We start from the raw sequence: 19908 nt of genomic DNA, 5'->3' as shown, positions 1-19908 counted from the left end.
CTCTCCTTGGGAAGGAGTGATCTGATTCGGGAAGAGGGGCAAGTTGGGGCCACGATATATCGGTCCTTTTCGGGTGATCGCGAGGGTAGGCAGGGTAGCCTACCGGTTGGAGCTACCTGCAGAGTTAAGTCAGATCCATGATACTTTCCATGTGTTGCAGCTGCGAAAGTGTATAGCCGAGGAGTCGGCAGTAGTGCCATTAAAGGATATTCAGGTGGATGTGGGCCTGAACTACGTTGGGAGACCGGTGGCTATTCGGGATCGAAAGATCAAGGTTTTGAGGAACAAAGAGGTGCCTCTGGTGCAGGTCCAATGGCAACACCGGAAGGGGTCAGAGGTTACTTGGGAGCCGGAGCGCGAGATGCATGATCAACATCCGAAGTTGTTTCCAAAGTGAGACTTCGAGGGCGAAGTCTGATTCTAGTGGGGGAGAATTGTAACATCCGGATATCCAGGTATGAGAATTTGAGTATTTTATATTGGGGAGTAAGGAGACTCGGCGAGTTGACGCCTCATCTCGTCGAGTAGGATCGCGTTTTGGGGACCAGTTTAATGAAGGGACTCGACGAGTCGGGTATTTGGACTCGCCGAGTCGGCGCTGTCAAGGAAAACCCTAATTGTCCGGGTTTGGGACCTATTTAAAGGCCCTTATGGCCTCTAGTGGCGGCCACCTACACCTTTGAGAGACTCCTATCGAACCAGAGAGCTGAGAGAGTGAAGAAGAGCCATTTTTGAGCATTCTTGAAGTGGTTGTGCAATGGAGTAGTCATTTCTAGCAAAGGGAGGTCAAGGGGGGTGTCGATTCAGAGCTTCTGAGCTTGTATCTTCACCATAGAGGTATCAAATCGTTCTCCCTTTTCTGTTTTGGGTAAGATTGGTGATTTTAGGGTTTTCTAGCTTCTTTTATGGCTTGATTTGTGGAGTATAGTGTCCCATTGAGTGTGAAGTCTTAGATTTGGACCCAAAGAGGTCCAGAGAGTCCCTTCCATCCTGCTTTATGCATTTTATTTTGAGTTTTGAGCTAGGGTTGTTATGTAATGAAGGGTTTCACCCAAATGAGCTTGAAGAACCTTGCATGAGTGCCCAAGGTTCAACCTTTTCATGGTTATTGGCTTTGGGGGAGTTAGATCTATGGGTTGGTGAAGCAGATCTGACCTCAGAAGGTCAAATGAGGGTTGTCATGGGAGCAACTCGCCGAGTTCATAGGCAGACTCGACGGGTCGAGTCGGGGTTGCCCCGCGTTTCGTTGCCGAGTAACTCGACGAGTGGAGAGGGAACTCATCGTGTCTAAGAGGCTTAAAAAGGATTTAGAGAACCCGCATGGACTCGCCGAGTCACTCTTGTGTACTCGCCTAGTCTGGTCAGTGTTGACCGTTGACTTGAGTTGTCTTATGTTGACTTTGGGAGTTTTGGTCAACAGAGGTAATAGATGTCAGGGAGGGGTAAAATGGTCTTTTACCCATTACCTGACTAGAGAGGGAAAGAGTAATCGCCGGTTAATTAGAGTTGGGACTTCGAGTATTAATTAGAGATATTTGCCTTATGTGTTAGGCGGTAACGAGTCCGAGGTTCGCATGTGCAGATAATTGCTTTCTGATTTCCAGGTGAGTCTTCTCACTATACTTTACCTTGAGTAGGTAACCAAAGTTATGTGACAGAGTATTTGTATGATGTGTATGTTATGTGTTGTACTGCATTATTTCTATGTGATTTATGCTGTGCATGTTTACAGAGTTAGAACCGGAAGGTTCACAGAGTAGGGTCCACGGACCCACAGAGTTATAGCCTCGAGTGGCTAATATGTGTTACGTGTGTGGTATTTTGGGGAACTCACTAAGCCTCGTGCTTACAGTGTTTTGTGTTATGTGTTTCAGGTTTCTCTCAGGATCACGGGACGACACCGGCTCGATTGTACACACCAGAGAAAGAGTCATGTTTTGAGAATCCTGGTTTATTATGCAAGTGAAAATGGAGTTATGTTTTGTAATTCGATTATGAATGAGATTTTAAGCAAAGTGTTTTTAAGATTTAAACGATTATTTTTAAACGAAAAATTATTTTGAAATTTTCGGTGTTACACAGAGAATAAGCGGAAATCTCCATTAGTACCCTGTGGATCACCACCATTTTACCATATTGAATTAAAAGATCGAAAATGCCATCCATATTAGTTTAAAAAACATGACACATGGGAGTCATAATAGTATGGAGAGAAGACTAACATGTGAGAGAATCAGTTTTAGCCTTGAGATCATAAAGTATAACCCCAAACTACCCTCAAGCTAAGAGGGCCTTGTATGCTTAGATCACATAAATGGGATCATTAGCTAACTTGGTCAACACTTGGCCCATATTATTTTCTAGACCCCCAGGTATATGCAATAAATGTCATCCATGTTAGCAAACAACCTATATATATATATATATATATATATATATATATATATATATATATTTCGTCAAATTCACAAACCAAACAAAAAAATTCCCATATTATCATTAAAAAAGGCATTCACTCTATTATCGAAAAAAATCACTTTATTGCATCAAAGTCACAAACCAAACAAAAAATTCACTTTGGCCTTCACTCGATCAACAGCCACAACCTGATCCTGGCATGACTTCTTCACTTTATTATCTAAAACATTCATATTTTCACAGTGATATTAATAAATGAGTTTATTATCATTCTTTTACCTTTCTTATTTGACCAAATGATGCTGCTGGATGATTTAACAGATTAATCAGGTGAAACCAAATGGAAAAAAAAACTTTAGCCCCTTCACATGCTGTGAAATGCTAAAGCAGACAAAACATAGTCAATAATGGGTCTTTTGACGCTTTTACCCCTAGCTGCTCTGCTTAACTGATGTGTTTACATTCATTTAATTGCAATTTTCGGCCTTGTTTTCATATGATGCATTGGCAACACTGCTAATGATATATGTTTGATGATTTTTTATACCAATTTTTTTTTGTCGTTTTGTTGCTGTAAAGGTAAAATGAAAACAAATATATACTAAAGGTATCGCAAATACATTCTATATATACCAAGCACACAATTAAGATGAAATGTGATGGTGCTTGATATCAAATAATCAAACACACTGCATAACGATCCAAACAAATGAAGCACCTTGACTAGGTAGCACAATCATATGTATGGTGCTTGATATCAAGCTCTACAACATCATATTGGGAATTTTGGGTACTTTCAAGCCCAAAAGAACAAAACAAAAAAATGAATTATAGAAGAAGAAAACTCACATATATAGACTCAACAGTATCAAATCATTATCTTCGGTTTCCCTACACAGGACACTTAATATTGTTGAAGTTTAGCCATGGACACTAACATTAAGAGACCAATCCAGAAATTCCAAAATAACATCAGACTTACCAAAGATCAAGCGAATAAAAAGTAGAAACCTGATTAGGCGATACCACCAGACACGAGTGGACGCATAATAGAGCTCACTCGAATAATCAATTTACAGTTATACTCTCAACCCTTACATAAACACTTCTATTTGAGTAATATAAATTTACAGTTAATGGTTTATATTTCCTTAATCTTCAATGAATTTGATGTATCTTTAGATAAAATTATATACTTTTACCTTCATGTCGGTAAAATCACAAACACTTGTTGTACAGAACAGCTAAAGCAAATTATCGAACACTTGGTGTGTAGAAATTGAAGCAATTCATCGTAGACATATTTGAAACAAGATAGGTGTTGAAAAGCTCAGATTTTCACATGCCTATTTATTTCGAGAACAAAAGAAAGGCTTTAGTTAGCACATGAATTTTTCGCTTTGAATTTCTAGACGAATCCATAGACAAACACTGAAAGGGAGAGAAAGAGAATATGAACAATCAAGTTTAAAAGTATTGAGAACCATAGCTTCCTCCATAATCGTAGTATTTGAAATTTGTTGCGAGATTCCGGTGTTTCCGAAACCAAGTTTTCAAAATTGGAGGAAAAGATGCGTCATTTTGGAATAAACGCCTTAAATGCATAAATAAGAATTGAAGGGTATAATAGTAAAACCATATTTGACTAAAAACGATTATAGAAGAGACATGTGTAAAAGAATGATTCTTTTATTAGGATAGAAGATATAATTGGGACCAAGTGAATATATAACTAAATCCACAATAAACCTTATTTTTGCAAGTTGATTTATTTAACCTTAGTAAAAAAATACAAACTAGGACCATTTTTACATTTTATTTTTTATTTTTTATAATTATATATAGATCACCCAAAATGGTTAGGATGTGTCTAACCCAAAAAAGGGAAGGGGTGGGACTTGGGAGCCCACTGGTCGAAACGGCGTCGTTAGTCTGGTGGAACTTAAACCCTCGTCTATCAGTACTCACCACTGCAATTACAGTGTGTTGCGTAGGTAACGCTGCTACGATACCTTGTTAGGGATTCAAATGCACGGGCAAATGATCTGAGGATCGAAATACATTGAATAATCCGAGCTGCTTTTCATATCTTTCGAGTTCAGTTGGTGTGAATTTAGAGATAAAGCCATCAAAATTCTGTTACACATAGGTCTAACTTAGTAAGAAAAAGATGAAAATGAAGATACATACACAATCCTTCCTACTGTTCGTCTTTTGTTCGATGTTGATTCTCAGATCTGCCGTTGCTCTATCAGAAGACCTTCTCGGAGTTGCCCCGCAAGGTGTAATTTCTACCCTTATGCTCGTGATTGTTGGTTGACTGAATGATTTTGTCGTTAGTTTCAATTTTCAGTTCCCCCTTTCTTTTGTTGAACAGATGAGGAATACTACAAGGGATTATTTTCGTCAGGAACGATTAAATGCAAAGATGGATCTAAAACTTTCACAAAGACGCAACTTAATGACGACTTTTGTGATTGCTCTGATGGCACCGATGAACCAGGTCTGCTAACCATTTCCCTGTTGAAAATTAAGTTTTTTTTTTTTTTTTTTTTTTTTTTTTTTTTGGCGAAATTCCCAACTTGAATCAGTTTGTAATCGTTCTTCACTGTAGTTTTATTTCTTAACGTTCATTGATTACTGTTTTTATTCATTAGAAGTGACAAAGGCCACATGTTTCAAGTTATTGAAACCATATGATCATCACATTTTGCTTCTAGCTTAAGTCTTAACTACTTGGGGGGGGGGGGGGGGGGGTTAAGCAAACAACATAACTGTTTAGAATAGAGATACTTGAGAACAATTTGCTTGGTAGTTGATAGTAATTGCTTAGAATTAGAAACAGCAGTAGCTGTGTTTTATCATAGTATTGTTGAGCAAACAAAGTGTTGCACAAAAACCTTAATATATATGCTTCCTTGCATTGATAAATTATATACATAGGAAGCTAGGAGCCTATGTTCAGGTTGTAATTACACTTTAATCTTTTGAGTGAGTGTCTCATTATAATGTTAAGCTACAAATACAACCTTGTTGCAATGATAATAGTTTAAAATTTTGGCATTTCAGGAACATCAGCATGTCCTAATGGGAAATTCTATTGCCAAAACGCGGGCCATACTCCACTTTCTATATATTCTTCCAGGGTTAATGATGGAATATGCGGTAAAACAAACTTTTATTCTTAATTATTACACACATATTAGATAATAGTGATGTAATACTGATATCTGGTTACATTGAGCAGATTGCTGTGATGGAAGTGATGAATATAATGGTAAAATCAAGTGCAAAAACACCTGTTGGGAAGCTGGAAAAGTAGCAAGAGACAGATTAAAGAAAAAGATTGCAACTTTTCATGAGGGTGTTGCTATAAGAAAACGTGAAGTTGAAGAAGCAAGAGTTTCAGTAGCAAAAGATGAAGCAGAGTTATCTAGGTTAAAGAATGAGGAGACTATTCTTAAAGGACTTGTTCAACAGCTCAAGGGTACTTCTGTAAATTCTCTTTCTAGTGTCTTTCACATAATAATTTACTTTTATCTTTTTTTTTTTAAAAATTTCTAGATCGCAAGGAACAAATAGAGAAAGCAGAGGAGAAAGAACGTATGCAGAAAGAACAAGAGGAGAAACTGAAAAAAGAAGCTGAAGAAGCAGCATTAAAGGAACAAAAAGGTGAAGAAAAAGTGAATGCTGAAGAGCAAGAATCCAAAGAAAGTACTACCTCTCACAATGACAATGAGGTTAGAGAACAAAGAATCTTGATTTCTTTTTTTTTTGAAAAATTCTCACATCAACTTTTTCATGTATGATTTTGCATCTTTTATTAGGATCCAAACAAGGGCTCTGTTGACAATGGTGTTGAATCTACACACAATGATGATGATGTCAAAGATGCATCTCATGATAATATAGAAGAAAAGAAGGTACTTGTTATGTTATATTCATTTACTGCTAATTTTTTTTTGTACTTTTCAATTGTATTGAGATTTCCTCTCTTTGTATCGCATGTTGAAAAGAATGAGGAATCATCTCAACATGAACATGATCATGATCATGATCATGACCCTGAAAATAAGGTATCTTATTAAACAACTTAAGGGAATTAATTCCTTATTTCTATCTTTTATATAATTTGTGGGATTCCCTCTTTTTTTCTGGAAGAATTTCGTATATACCCTTATTAAACATCAAAATATCATATTTGCTCAACTTAATTTCCAAATATCATATTTACCCTTCTTAAAACTTTAAAATATCATGTATGCCCTTCTTAAACATCAAAATCTCAATGGTAATATCTAAATATCCTCCATCTACAACATGAAAATATCCTAATATAGTTAAAATTTTTAATTATTATAATAGTTCTAAGATATAAAAAATGATTATAACCTATTAAAACCATTGTAAAAAAAGATTTGGTCAAATATGATATTAAGAAATTAAGTTGGGCAAATATGATATTTTGATGTTTAACAAGGGCGTAATAGTAATTATGAAATTATCCCTTTTTTTCAGGAAGAAGAAGCATCTGAAGATAATGAGTCATTATCAAGGGAAGAATTAGGTCGAACCATTGGTTCACGTTGGACAGGGAAAAAAACTGAGCATCATGATGATCATGATCATCATCATGATCATGATCATGATCATGATGATGATACACATGAGGAAGAAGAATACAGTGGATATGATACAGAAACTGAGGAGGACCACCGTAACTATGATGAGGATGACACAGAAGATCATACAAATGATGCTGGAGATACATCACATGATGATGATTCTAGTAGCTCACATAAATATGATTCAGATGATGAAATTGATATGTCAGGTGCACAAATTGTTATTTTAATTTTGTTATTTTTAATTTTTAATTTTGATTTTTGAATTTTTTAAATGGTTAAGATATGGAAAGCACAAGCAACCCATCATGGTTGGAGAAGATTCAACAAACCGTGAAGAAATTTCTTCAATCTGTTAATCCATTTCAGACTCCAGTCGATACATCTGGTAAAAATAATAAAAAAATAAAAACCTTTTTTTTTTTTTTTGAAATTTGAAAATTTGTTTATTTATTTAATTTTATGTGTGTTTTAGAGGCTGAAAGTGTACGAAAAGAATACGATGATGCAAGTGGGAAGTTGTCTAAAATACAATCAAGGATAACAAGTTTAACAAAAAAACTAGGAAACGACTTTGGTAAAACTTTTATCTTTTTTAATTAAAAAAATAAAAATAAAAAACTAAACCAAAAAAGTATATTGTAAAAAGCTTATATTTATCTTTGTTTGACATTACAGGACCAGAGAAGGAGTTTTATTCGTTATATGGTCACTGTTTTGAGATCAAAGAGAACAAGTTATTAAACTTTACTATTTTTTTGTTACTTTTTTTTTTTTTTTTCATTTTGCTGAATTTTGATTTTTTTTTAAATCACTTTAGGTATGTTTACAAAGTTTGTCCCTTTAAGGATGCCACCCAAGTGGAGGGGCACAGCACAACTACATTAGGGTATGTGTTTTTTATTTTTATTTTTATTAATTAATTAGTTTTCACTGAAAAATTAAATTTCTCAAATTCTTTTATTTCGTTTATTATATATAAATAATAGGCAATGGGAGAAATTTGATGAGTCATACAAAGTCATGCTCTTCTCAAATGGTGACAAATGCTGGAATGGACCTCAAAGAAGCTTAACTGTACCTATCTCAATATTTTAATCTTTACATTAATTAAAAAATTACAGAATTGTCCCTTTGAACATATGATATTTTCTCAACATTTTACAGGTGAGATTAAGATGTGGATCAAAAGTTGAAGTTGCTGATATAGATGAACCTAGCCGTTGCGAGTAAGACCCCCCCCCCCCCCCCCCCCCCAAATAAATTTATTTATTTATTTATTTATTGTGAATTGTGAATAAAAAATTTAATTGCAGATACTCTGCGTTATTAACTACTCCAGCCCTTTGTCAAGAAGGAAGACTCAAGGTACACATGTCTTTTATCATTTTGTCTGTGGAAAGATGAAAATACCCTTCTCATTGTAAAAGAATAAGCTGAGAAAGATTGTATGGAATGTTTCAGGAACTACAAGATAAATTAGAAGCAGTGAAAATGGAACAACCACAAGGTCACGATGAGCTCTAAGTATTTCTCATACTATTTATTATGGAAAAAGCAAAAAAAAAAAAAGAAATGACCGAATTGTCCTTTTTCCATTTTTGGGATGAACCGGCTAAATAGGATCAATACAACACTTCCATGAGATATATGGAGTGAGGCTTATAAGAATATAGTTGCTTTTTCGAGGGGACTAGAATTGGTAAAACTAGAACATTGATTCTATAGTAAGTTGTACCTCGTGCATTGGAAGTTGAACTTTTCCATTTATGGAAAAGGGAATTGTATTTAGATAATCTTGAGAGGTAGATGGGGATGTGTTCGGGGACTGTGAATCCATTCTTTTGCAAAAAAAAAAAAGCTCTTTAAAATGATGAATTAAATATGGATTGATCTTAATTTTCTGTTGTGGTTCTTTATTTTTCTATGCAAGAAATACCAATTTACTTACATTATTTATTTATTTGTTTATCATTACATTTTACTTTTATATCTTCATATTACAACATTGTACATTGAAAAATCTATCTGTTTATAGGAATGTGTCATCCTTATACTAATCAATTTTCATTGCCATGATTGAGTAGATTTTCAAATACAATGTGATTGACAAGGTTTTTTTTTTCAAAGTATTTTTTAAAAAACAATTACTTAATTAGAAAGAAATTAAAAGATATGATGTTGTAATAGAAAGAAATGAAAATTGGATGTTATAATAAATAAATAAATGAAAGCATGTTTCTATGATCCAAGTAAGCGAATTATGATAAAAGAAAAAGATAAAAATAGCCATTCACCTGCTAACAATTCATTTCATAGGGCAATACAAAATATGGAGGTAGGGATGAACTTTAAAACCGAAACCAGTTTTCCTATATTATAAGAATCGGGAATCGGATTGTTGGTTCTAGATCTGGTTTCGGTCCTGGTCTTTCGGTTATTTTTCAAATTAGAACATGTTGAAATGTTCTAGATGATATGTTATCTTCCGGAGCCTATAAATGATTCAACATTTAACCAAATTATGACTCTTTTACATTCTAAATTGAATTACAAACACTAAATTACATGATGAAAAAGGAATTAAACAATTCTGACTTCATATGAGTGAGCTATACGCATTTTAAAAGCAGGATAGATTCCAAAAAATAAAAACAAAATGTTGAAACAGAAAATACGCAACATTGATATGTTGTCTTCCGGAGTCTATAGTTGGTTCAATATCTAACCAAAATATGTGTTTGTACAATCTAAAATGAAGTATAAACATCAAATTACATGTTGGAAAAAAATTAAGTAATTTCGACGTCGTATGAATGAATTATGTGCATTTAAAAAAACGGGACAAATTCAAAAAAACAAAAAGTGCCGAAACAGAAAAAACACAGTATCAATATTCTTTCTTTCGGGGCATGTGTCTGATTCAATATCTAACAAAAATATATGTTTGTATAGTAAAAATGAATTACAAACTCCAAATTAAATGTTGGAAAAAAATCAAGTACTTCCAACTTCATATAAGTGAGTATATGCAATTTAAAAAACGGAAAAAATGTCAAATCGGTTCCGGTTTCTGGAACCGAGATCGATTTTCATAAAAATGAGAAACCAATAATTGGACCTTATTACCAATTCTGATTCCGGTTCCAGTTCAGTTTCGATCTGGTTCCGGTTCCGACAGTTCTGATGCGACCTTGTGAAATGGTAAAAAAGATATCACCATTTTTTGTAGTGGGGCTTGTAGGATGGATAGACACTTGGAAACCTATGAAATAGGCCATGCGTTATGAGCCACTACGAAATGTTTGGCCCATGCGAAATGGATTCCTTGCGAAACAATGAAACAAAGTTTTCTGTAACCTACCTTGTGTATTTATGTATTACCACTTAATATTGATATTAATTCTCCCAACTAACACTCATTTAACACTAACATTGGTATTAATTGTTATGCCTAACACACTATCCAACTACTATATAAACAAAATAAAAAAATACCATACTTCAAATCAAATCATTTACTTTCTTTTCTCATTATTATAAAAAAAATGGTCATCCAAAAAGTCTGAGAAAGGTGACAACTATTAATGCATGTAGAGGCACCCTCATAGTAGAGATCCAAGAAAAAAAAAGAAATAACCGAATAATATCCTAATCTTAATAAATAAGTACAACTCTGACACGTGTCAATCTATAAAACCCCCAAAATCGAGTTTTCCCGCTCATTTATTCATCTATATTTACGTAAATGCCATTCAATCCAAATGAAATCAAACTTCAAACTGATGCAATAAATCCGGAAAATTAAGCAAACAAATGCTTTCAAAATATTCAACCAATAATTTTAAATGAATAAAACTTATGGAAATAATTTGAAAAAATAGGTTAATCAAAATTCGGATTCGAAATTCCCGATTAATTTTGACAGTTTGTTTATTTTGATTGCAAATTAAATAATTTGCAATCATTAAATCCCTAAAAATCTGCAATATTCTTCTTTGCAAACGTATTCTTCTTGATTCATAGAAATCTTTGCAAACGTAAATACCATTTATATGGTTCTTTTGTTTTTATCATTCTGCTCCATAGAAATCTTTGCAAACGTATTCTTCTTCATTCTTCTTGATTCTGCAACGTTTCAATAATCAAATATCAGGTTAGTGTATTAAAATATCAGGATTGCTAATATTTCTATGCTCTTCATGGTCTGAATTATCAGTTTCTATCATGTTGTCATTATATGTAGGGATGAGCATAGACGGGTACCCGCCTCATTTGGCGAGAACCGGAATCGGAACCGCTCTAGGCGGTTCTTAAATTTTTGGAACCAGTCCCGGAACCGGCGGTTCCGGTTCCGGGAGCGGGTAACCCGGTTACATTAACTTTGCTAACTTTTGTCGATAAAACCGCAACTTAGTTTGATCTAAATCGAATCAATTCAGATAAAAGAGGGACAAAATCATACCAATATATTCTAAACCGGTCTAAGCAACACACACATATTTATATGAAATACTAATATATATATATATATATATATATATATATATATATATATATATATATATATATATATATATATATATATATATATATATATGAGAATTGGAATTTGGCGGGTACCCAGCGGGTAGTGGTTCCTAAAAAATGAGAATTGGAACCGGAACCGCTTAAGGCAGTTCCAGTTCCAGAACCGGCAGTTCCGGTTCCAAAAGCGGGTACCCGGTTCCCATGCTCATCCCTAATTATATGAGTGATCTTCTTCTTCTTCTTCTTTTTCCTAATTCTTCTTAATCATCATCTTCTTCTACCTTTCAGTTAAAAAGACGAAAAAACTAATGAACATGAGAACTTGATTTTCTTTAAAAAAAAATGCTCTGCTTCAGATCTGAAGCTTTAACTATTACATAATGTTTTTTTTTTGTTTTGCTGTTACATTTACTTTGATTTGCTGTTACTGTAAACCTAATTTATGATGTCACTTATTATTAATTTGTCTATTTACGTATGAATGTAGATGAAGACAAAAAAACTAATGAACATGAGAACTTCATTTTCTTTATAAAAAAATAAATAATCTTCTTCAGATCTGAAGCTTTAACTATTACAATATGTTTTTTATTTTATTTTGCTGTTACATTTACTTTTATTGTTACTGTAAACCTAATTTATGATGTCAATTATTATTACTTTGTCTATTTACGTATGAATGTAAATGAATAAATGAGCATTTAGCAGTACAAATTCAAGATATCTACATTACCATTACTAATTGTTATGTTATTTATTAGTAAGTTGCAGGGGCATTGTCGGTATAATTGTCGTTTACATGTTAATTTTATATTTAAATATATCTACATGTTAAATATATTGTTTTGGTGTGATTTTTAATTTAGGGAAAATGCCATCTTTTTTCAAACTGTAAATCCGAAAATGCCATTAGATAAATCAGGGAAAATAAATCCGGAAAAAATTAACATAAAAAAATGCAATCAAATAATTAAAAAGTAAAACAGAAGCGGGGCAATTTATATTTATGTTCCATTTTATTATAAAAAGTTTTATTCAATCTAAAAAATTATTTCATATGAATTATTGGTTTTTGTTTGTATTCCATTTTATTATAAAAAGATTTATTGAATCTAAAAAATTATTTCATATGAATTAATGGTTTTTGTCATGTGCTGATTTATAATTTTTCTGTTTTAGTTGTTAGTTAGGATGTTCTGTACATTCTTGAATGTTGTTATTTTTCCTTACAATTCTATATGGTTTAAATTTTTCTTGCAGAAAATGAATATAGGAAATAAAGTTTACCTAAATAACATTGACCAGATAGATAAAAAATCACATATCAAGGTTCGGGTGCTTAAAATTTGGAACTTTGTCAGAAATAATAAAGTCTGTTCAATTGAAATGATCATGATGGACGAGGAGGTTTGTTGTATTTCATATATTTTTTATTCATCATTCAATATTACACATGTTTCAACAAAATAATAATTCTTAATTTTTTTTTAAAAGGGTACACAATACCATGCTCGTGTCTTCAATCAGAATTTCTCCAGATTTCGTCATCTTTTAAAGGAAGATGAAAGTTATATAGTTATAAAAGCCAATATGGCTGCTGTTACTAATGGTTTTAGTTATACAAGTCATAAACAAACCTTAACTTTGGATTGGAAAAGCATCCTAAAAAAATGTGATGATTTCTCGGGTCCGATCAATGGATTTATGTTTGTTGATTTTAATTCTATCATAGAACAAACATGCCCAAGAGACACATTCTTTGGTTAGTTATAAAATTTTATTCAAATCATTTTTTATCAGTTGCGTTCTTGGTTATACATTTTATTATTTAAATATTATGATATTAATGCAATAGTTTATCTTGTGTTATCTCTTGTGTAGATGTTATTGGACAGATTGTGTCATTCAGCCCTCTTGAAATTTCAAATCCAGTAGAATCCAAACATTATATAAAACTCACTCTTAGCAACTTAGAGTGAGATTATATTTTTTAATTTATTTATTATCTTTAATTAATCAAAAATTAATATTAATATATGATTTTTTGGTTTATTTAGTTCTGTACATCTGAAGGTTACTATTTTTGGAAGTCAAACATATCAAATGTCACAATACCTAAAAAATAACCCGACGGTTAATTGTGCTGTTATCGTGATGCAGTTTTTGAAGCTAAACATTTGGAATGGTTTGTATTCACTCTTTATATATACATGTTTATAATTATTGTTTTTATATACTTTTTATTAATTGGGTATACATTTTTTACAGATATTGGTGAAGCTAAAAGTCATTTTGAAGTAACGAAATTGTTCATAAATTCTGACATTTATGAAATAAATGAGTTTAAAAATAAGTTAGTTTCCAATTGTTTTTTATTTTTTTTATAATGTATTTTAACTTAAAATAACACAAATCCTAATATTTTTGAATTTAATTTAAACATCACAGATTGAAATGTCATGACAATTTCGGTATAACTGAAAAAAGCATAACTACACTTTAAAGCTACTCTTCTTCATATACAGATGACTTTAATGGCAATTTTCCATTAAAAACAGTTTGTGAGATCACCGAACCAATTAAGGTATATTGCATTATTTGATATGTTTTACATTTTATTTTCGCATAATTTATTTTAATAACTTTTACATTTAATTTGATACAGGAAATGAAGTTTTTATTAGTTGCTTCCATTGTTAATATAATGCTGAATCTACCATGGTATTATGAAGCATGCAACAAATGTGGAAAAAAAATAACCGTTCCGAAAGCCAATCATTCATATACTGACCCTGAAAAAATTTCAGAAAATATTGTTGTCGGGTGTACAAATGCACATTGCAAAAAATCTGAAATTCAGACAGTTATAAAGTAAACACATATTTTTTTCTATTAATTTTATCAATCTGTAAAGAAACTAACAATGACATAATTTTTTTGTTTTAGGTATATAATTCCAATCAACGTACAAGATTGTACTGGAACCATTGGATTGACTCTTTTTGATAAGGAAGCAAAGAGGCTGTTAAATATAAGTGCATACGAGTTGAAAAAGATACATGAAGCGGTATATTATTCATATCTTAAAATCAGAAAACATTTACTTTTTTTTTTAATTTATTAAAATATATATCTTAGAGGCCGGAGACAGTGATGGACTATTTCCAATTGTATGTTGCCTTATCTAGAGTTCAGGGCAGAGAGGGATTAAAATTATTAATTTTAGATAAAGATGACAAACTCACAAATAAAACTTTCAATGTTGTTTATGAGGAAGTTTTTCGAAATTTGTAGCCATCTTTTTGTACCATATTTTATTCATTTTTAGCAAATCACACTTAATCCATCATATTGCTGTATTTTTTTATAATTACGTATTGTTGTATTTATGTTAATTTCATTACACACATTCATAATGCATCATCTGCATATGTCCAACAAGAATCATGCATCAAAAATAAGAGTTTTAAAAATCTTCATTCCTAATTAAATACTTCCCATTTACTTTGTAATTAAATACTTACAAATAAAAAAAATTATTGAAAAATGCAATATTACAATTCATAAGTTATCAGAATTAATGAAATATTATTTTATTAAATAATTAATTTTTAAATTCAATTCAAAATCAACACCCATGGGTTTTAACCTAGTTAAGAAATAAATAAAAGTTTAGGAACAAATGAAATCTAATGCCAATATAGACATCAGACAATTATGGATTTCTTGAATAGGTGAACGTCTTAAAAATGTTATTAGGATTATGCAAAGTTTTATTGACGGCAAAAAAAATCATTATATCCTTCTTAATAAAAAAAATATTTTTTTTGCTACATGTCAATCTCTTATGAGTTTGACACTTATCATTTTGTAGTATTTTTGAAATAAATATTATCCACTTGTTAATTTTTGATTTGTCTTATTTTTTAAAATTAAAATCATATACTTATATGTAAAGTATTAAATATAATATATATCATATTAAATTGCAATAAATACATTTCTTTCTTTCTTATTTTAAAGTTGTACATTAAAAAATATTTTTTGTTTACACTTTAACTTAATGTTTAATCTTTTTTTTTTAAATTAACCCGTGTAATACACGGATCTCACACCTAGTCTGCTATTATTTCTAGACTCCTAATAATACAATTAGTTATTATATAGTTATTTCTTAAGTAATGTAACAATTATTGCAATATAATATAAGTTTTCGTGGAACAAAATACAAAGTTAGAACATCTAACAAAATATTCCAAAAATAAATATACACATGTCTATGTCTTCTTGCCCCCTAGGAAAATCTTGCCCATTTTACATGCCTAATACGATCAATCCAATCACCTATTTCTAGTAACAATATTCAGTTCTGTCCATCCATAACTATCACTAGGAACAATGTTCCAAGTATTTCACTCTCAAGTGCCATTGTTTTTGTAACGAGTACTCATTGTAAGCTCATAACAAATTTTTTAATCTAAAAATGACATGACTTACAAAACAAATAATGTGATAACGAATTCCAAATAAGAACAATTTAAACTGACTTTGGGCATCTATCTTGATATGTGTTATGGTGCCTTCATTTGCGGTTTATGACAATACATGGAAAGTTGCGTGAATGAGTTTTTCGGCAACCCATGCGAAAGTTTTAATGCCCCACACTTCACACGTCAAGGTTGAGCGTGGGAAATGTCTATTTTGAATCAATCATATCACAAATAATATCACTCCCACCTAATACCCTCTTACTACTATTAGCCATTACATTCTTTAATAAATAGGCCAACACATTTTTATTCGCTTGACAATGGTTGGGATATATTTGGGTTTGTATGCATTTTTGCTTATTCTCTAATATTTGAATTTGGAACAAATTAACATTTTAGCTAATATAGCCTTTTAATGTCAAATACCTCTTGAGCCCATTTCAATCCTAATGATATCCTCTGTTAGGAAAACAGGCGATCTTGACAAAACAAGAACCTACTTGGCGCAACAAGGCTTCTTCATGGCGCAAGAAGGAATGTCCTTGGCACAATAGCATCCTTCTTGGCCCAACACTTTATCAGATGACATAACAATGTCCCCTTATTACTCCATATCATTCCCAAGTGTTCCATATCTCTTCCAGATGCTCTAAACCCCCTTTTGTATGATCCGTTCCATTGGTATTTGATTCGTTTCTTTATCAGACAATCCATTCATTTCTCAGATGATTCGTTCATTTGTCACATTTAACATCCTCATATATTTTTTTTGCTTTGTAAGAACATATTTATGATAGTAGGTGTTGGTTTGAGTGCAATTGATGGTTCATTTATGAAAATGGAATCTAAAATGTATCTTGGTGAAGGAATTGACCAAAACGACTTTGTTTCTCTACTCTTATCTATATCATCAATAAAATCATATAGATCATCATTTTTTTTAGTTTTTTTTAATCAACTATTAAAATTCCCAATATGTTAATTGTCATCGTACAATGAGTGAGATCGCAAGCGGGCAACAAGCTGTGCCGCTATACCTTTTTGAATGGTAAAACTAATTCTTTTAAAGACTACATCCGAAGATCTAGGGGATATAACATTACTATACATGATTCGTTGTACTCTTTTAAGGAGCTCTACCGCATCCGATGCGAGGAAACCAAACATATCAAATGCAAATGATATGAACACGTGTTGATTTTCCATGCACGATTTCTCATGTTTGGTGACTTTGCCTGTAGCTGCTTTAAAAGCAGCATGTCCCGCCATGAAACCCCCAGCCCTTAGGCCCACGAGAGGGGACACCCCTGTAACATCCACACATGCGTGTTTCCCTCCGACCCATCCAAAAATCAAAATGTCAGCCGGTCTGAGGGTTGACCTTCCTTCTGTTGGGTCAGTTAAGAAATTAACAGGTGCCTCTTTCTTAGTGGAAACCCCAACACACTTAAATATGTCAAACAAAACACCCCTAACCATATCGTGTCTGTATTTGAACCCCGGGAGTTCTTTACAATGAACTGCATGCTCTCCAAAAGAGTCCAAACATGCCTTGTGACGCACAGGACATATCTCGTCAGCTGGGAATATGGGAATCATGAGTCGATATTTGAGAATAGTACGATACTCCACGGGAGACATGTGTTGGCCAAACCCATCTATAGGGATAGCTAGAAGAAAATCTTGAGCATGTGGTGCACGTAAGCACTGGAAAACCGCTTTTTGCCGAGCCGTCATGTCGAGATGCACTTCCATATCTTGAATAATTTTATGAAAAAGGGCACTCGCCAGTGTATTCTGGGATTTAGGGGGGGGGTGTCTTTAGTAGTAAAATTGTTAAGGTCAAAATCTGGAAGCTTGTTGCGAAGGGATGCCAAGGCACAATCATAATCAGAGTCCATACCATGTATACCGCTATCCCGTAAGATGTGGTCTTGCAATACCCAAGATTAGGCCCTTGAGGCAACAAAAGCATAGGAGGTAGCCTCTACTGCCGAGTATAAACCCAAACCCCCCAAACCTAATGGGTAAGGAAGCAATTTGCCATTGTATGCCACCAAAGAAAAGGCCCCCACAAACCACAATGTCCTTAATCGCCGCACGCAATCCATTGTCAAAGAATATTGCCGCCTCCTCCATGTGAACGGGTTGGCACGTCCTCAACCCAAAGAAAAGCTTAGCAATACCCATACAAGACCGAAGAAGAAGGAGCTCACTCTGGGGGTTAGACAATTATGGAAGAAGGCGCATCAAATTCACAGCGTTTTTGACTCTCTTTATGGCTAAGCTGCGAATGAAACTAGCATCTCTACTAACAGCTCCCCTAAGAAGTCTCACCCCCAAAGGCGGCCTCCTGATGTCCGCCGGAAATAGCCCCTCCAGAAACTTCCTACCATCACACGAGGGCCAAAAGAGCTTGGTTTTCTTAATATTCAACTGAAGGCCCAATTTTGGGCCAATCACCGTAATGATGTCCAATGCTTTGGCCACCTCCTCTGAATCTCCGATAAGTGTACCATCATCCAAGTACCATGCATGGAGAAGAAGCTTGCAATTGTCTCTAATCTTATGCAAGAGCGAGTGCAACATAATGGCACAGAGAAGTGGTCCTAAGGGGTCTCCTTGCTGAACCCCAGTAGAAGACCGAATATGTGTGTTGCCTAGATATAACCTTGCTGCTTGACCATAAAGGAATTCTACCCACAAGGAAATAGAGGGACACCTCAATCTGACCTGATGAAGTAATGCGGATCTGTCAACAAGGTTAAAGGCATTAGAGAAGTCCACGGTAAGCATGGAGAGAGATTTGTCATCGTGGCGCTCACTCAACAACCTATTGGTGCTATGTAAAACGACCTCAGCGCAACCCGACACCCCGACTCCGAACTGAAAATCATTGAGATATTTGGTCATTTCTGTTGGATTAGTGTCTAAGTCCATAACTATTTTGGTATGTACTTGACCCGATGGTGCATGGTCCTTTTGGGTTGCCTTCACCAAAGCAACTTGATTGGAGAAATAAATAAAGAGAGAGGTTATTATGATTTATTAATATGTTATAAGAATAATATATTAAAGAAGAAATCATATTTGTTTAATTAATATTGGTCAATAATTAATTAAGAATTAATTTTGTGATCAAGTGTAATTAATTAAACTAGAGGGGCTGAATTGTAATTATATGATAGTTACAAAATAGGGCAATGGTTATCCTTGTTAAAGGATGGACGAATTCAAGGATAAGGATATCCTTAAAATCGTCCAAGGTCCAAAAGATAGGGATTTTCAAGGCTTATCTTATGGTTGCTTGATGAGCAAGTAACTAGATAATGATAAGGACTGAAACCCTAATCCTAACCCTATATAAAGACCCCAAGGCTCATGAATTCGTCTAAATCCTTCCCAAGAGGTCCTAGAAACGAATTCAATACCTCCCCTCTCTCCTTATACCTTCTCCACTTGCTTATGGTGTTTGTAAGCGATTAGAGGAGTGACACTTGTGACTCTAAGCCTTCCAAAGTCAATTCAAGGAGGAATTGGGATTGTTATTACTACATAACAATCAAGGTAATATCTTAAACCTAATTATATGTTAATATTGATTTCCATATGCTAGAATTAGGGTATATAGTCTTGGATTCAAAGCATGTACAATAGAGAAACCTAGATCCAAGCATTAGGGTTTGTATGAGCACATAGGATGTCTTATGACCAAAACCCATCAGTGGTATCAGAGCCAGGTTGGTTTCAATTGTATTGATGCATTGTATAACTGGAAAATTCGATTTTTTGGATTCTGGAGGCTGGACTCGCCGAGTCCATGCAGACTCGACGAGTCCAAGCCT

At 33.4% G+C, this 19908-nt stretch overlaps 2 protein-coding genes across 3 annotated transcripts; both read left to right on the top strand.

Moving 5' to 3' along the window:
• The first annotated feature begins 4341 nt into the window (after positions 1 to 4341).
• LOC145086757 (glucosidase 2 subunit beta-like) lies at positions 4342 to 8942 on the top strand. Of its 2 annotated transcripts, none has more exons than XM_079024601.1 (16): positions 4342 to 4700; positions 4796 to 4921; positions 5488 to 5583; positions 5666 to 5905; positions 5983 to 6158; positions 6246 to 6341; positions 6435 to 6494; positions 6937 to 7252; positions 7327 to 7431; positions 7519 to 7620; positions 7722 to 7779; positions 7864 to 7932; positions 8033 to 8120; positions 8211 to 8272; positions 8360 to 8411; positions 8508 to 8942. In XM_079024601.1, the coding sequence occupies exons 1-16, from the start codon at positions 4589 to 4591 to the stop codon at positions 8568 to 8570; spliced, it is 1821 nt and encodes a 606-aa protein (XP_078880727.1). In that variant the 5' UTR covers positions 4342 to 4588; the 3' UTR covers positions 8571 to 8942. The 2 variants fall into 2 exon arrangements, with proteins under 2 accessions (XP_078880727.1, XP_078880726.1); XM_079024600.1 differs by having other exon boundaries at positions 6423 to 6494.
• Positions 8943 to 12968: 4026 nt separating this feature from the next.
• LOC145089555 (replication protein A 70 kDa DNA-binding subunit A-like) lies at positions 12969 to 14867 on the top strand. The gene is made up of 10 exons (XM_079027976.1): positions 12969 to 12980; positions 13068 to 13335; positions 13455 to 13548; positions 13631 to 13758; positions 13842 to 13926; positions 14022 to 14044; positions 14132 to 14157; positions 14239 to 14444; positions 14520 to 14640; positions 14712 to 14867. The coding sequence occupies exons 1-10, from the start codon at positions 12969 to 12971 to the stop codon at positions 14865 to 14867; spliced, it is 1119 nt and encodes a 372-aa protein (XP_078884102.1).
• Positions 14868 to 19908: the final 5041 nt, after the last annotated feature.

This window comes from Lactuca serriola, chromosome 2 (assembly GCF_051521515.1).
Source record: "Lactuca serriola cultivar US96UC23 chromosome 2, Lser_US96UC23_V15, whole genome shotgun sequence".
In the NCBI taxonomy this organism is placed as follows: Eukaryota; Viridiplantae; Streptophyta; class Magnoliopsida; order Asterales; family Asteraceae; genus Lactuca; species Lactuca serriola.
Note: the sequence above shows the minus strand (reverse complement) of the source record. Positions and strands in the feature narration are given on the sequence as shown.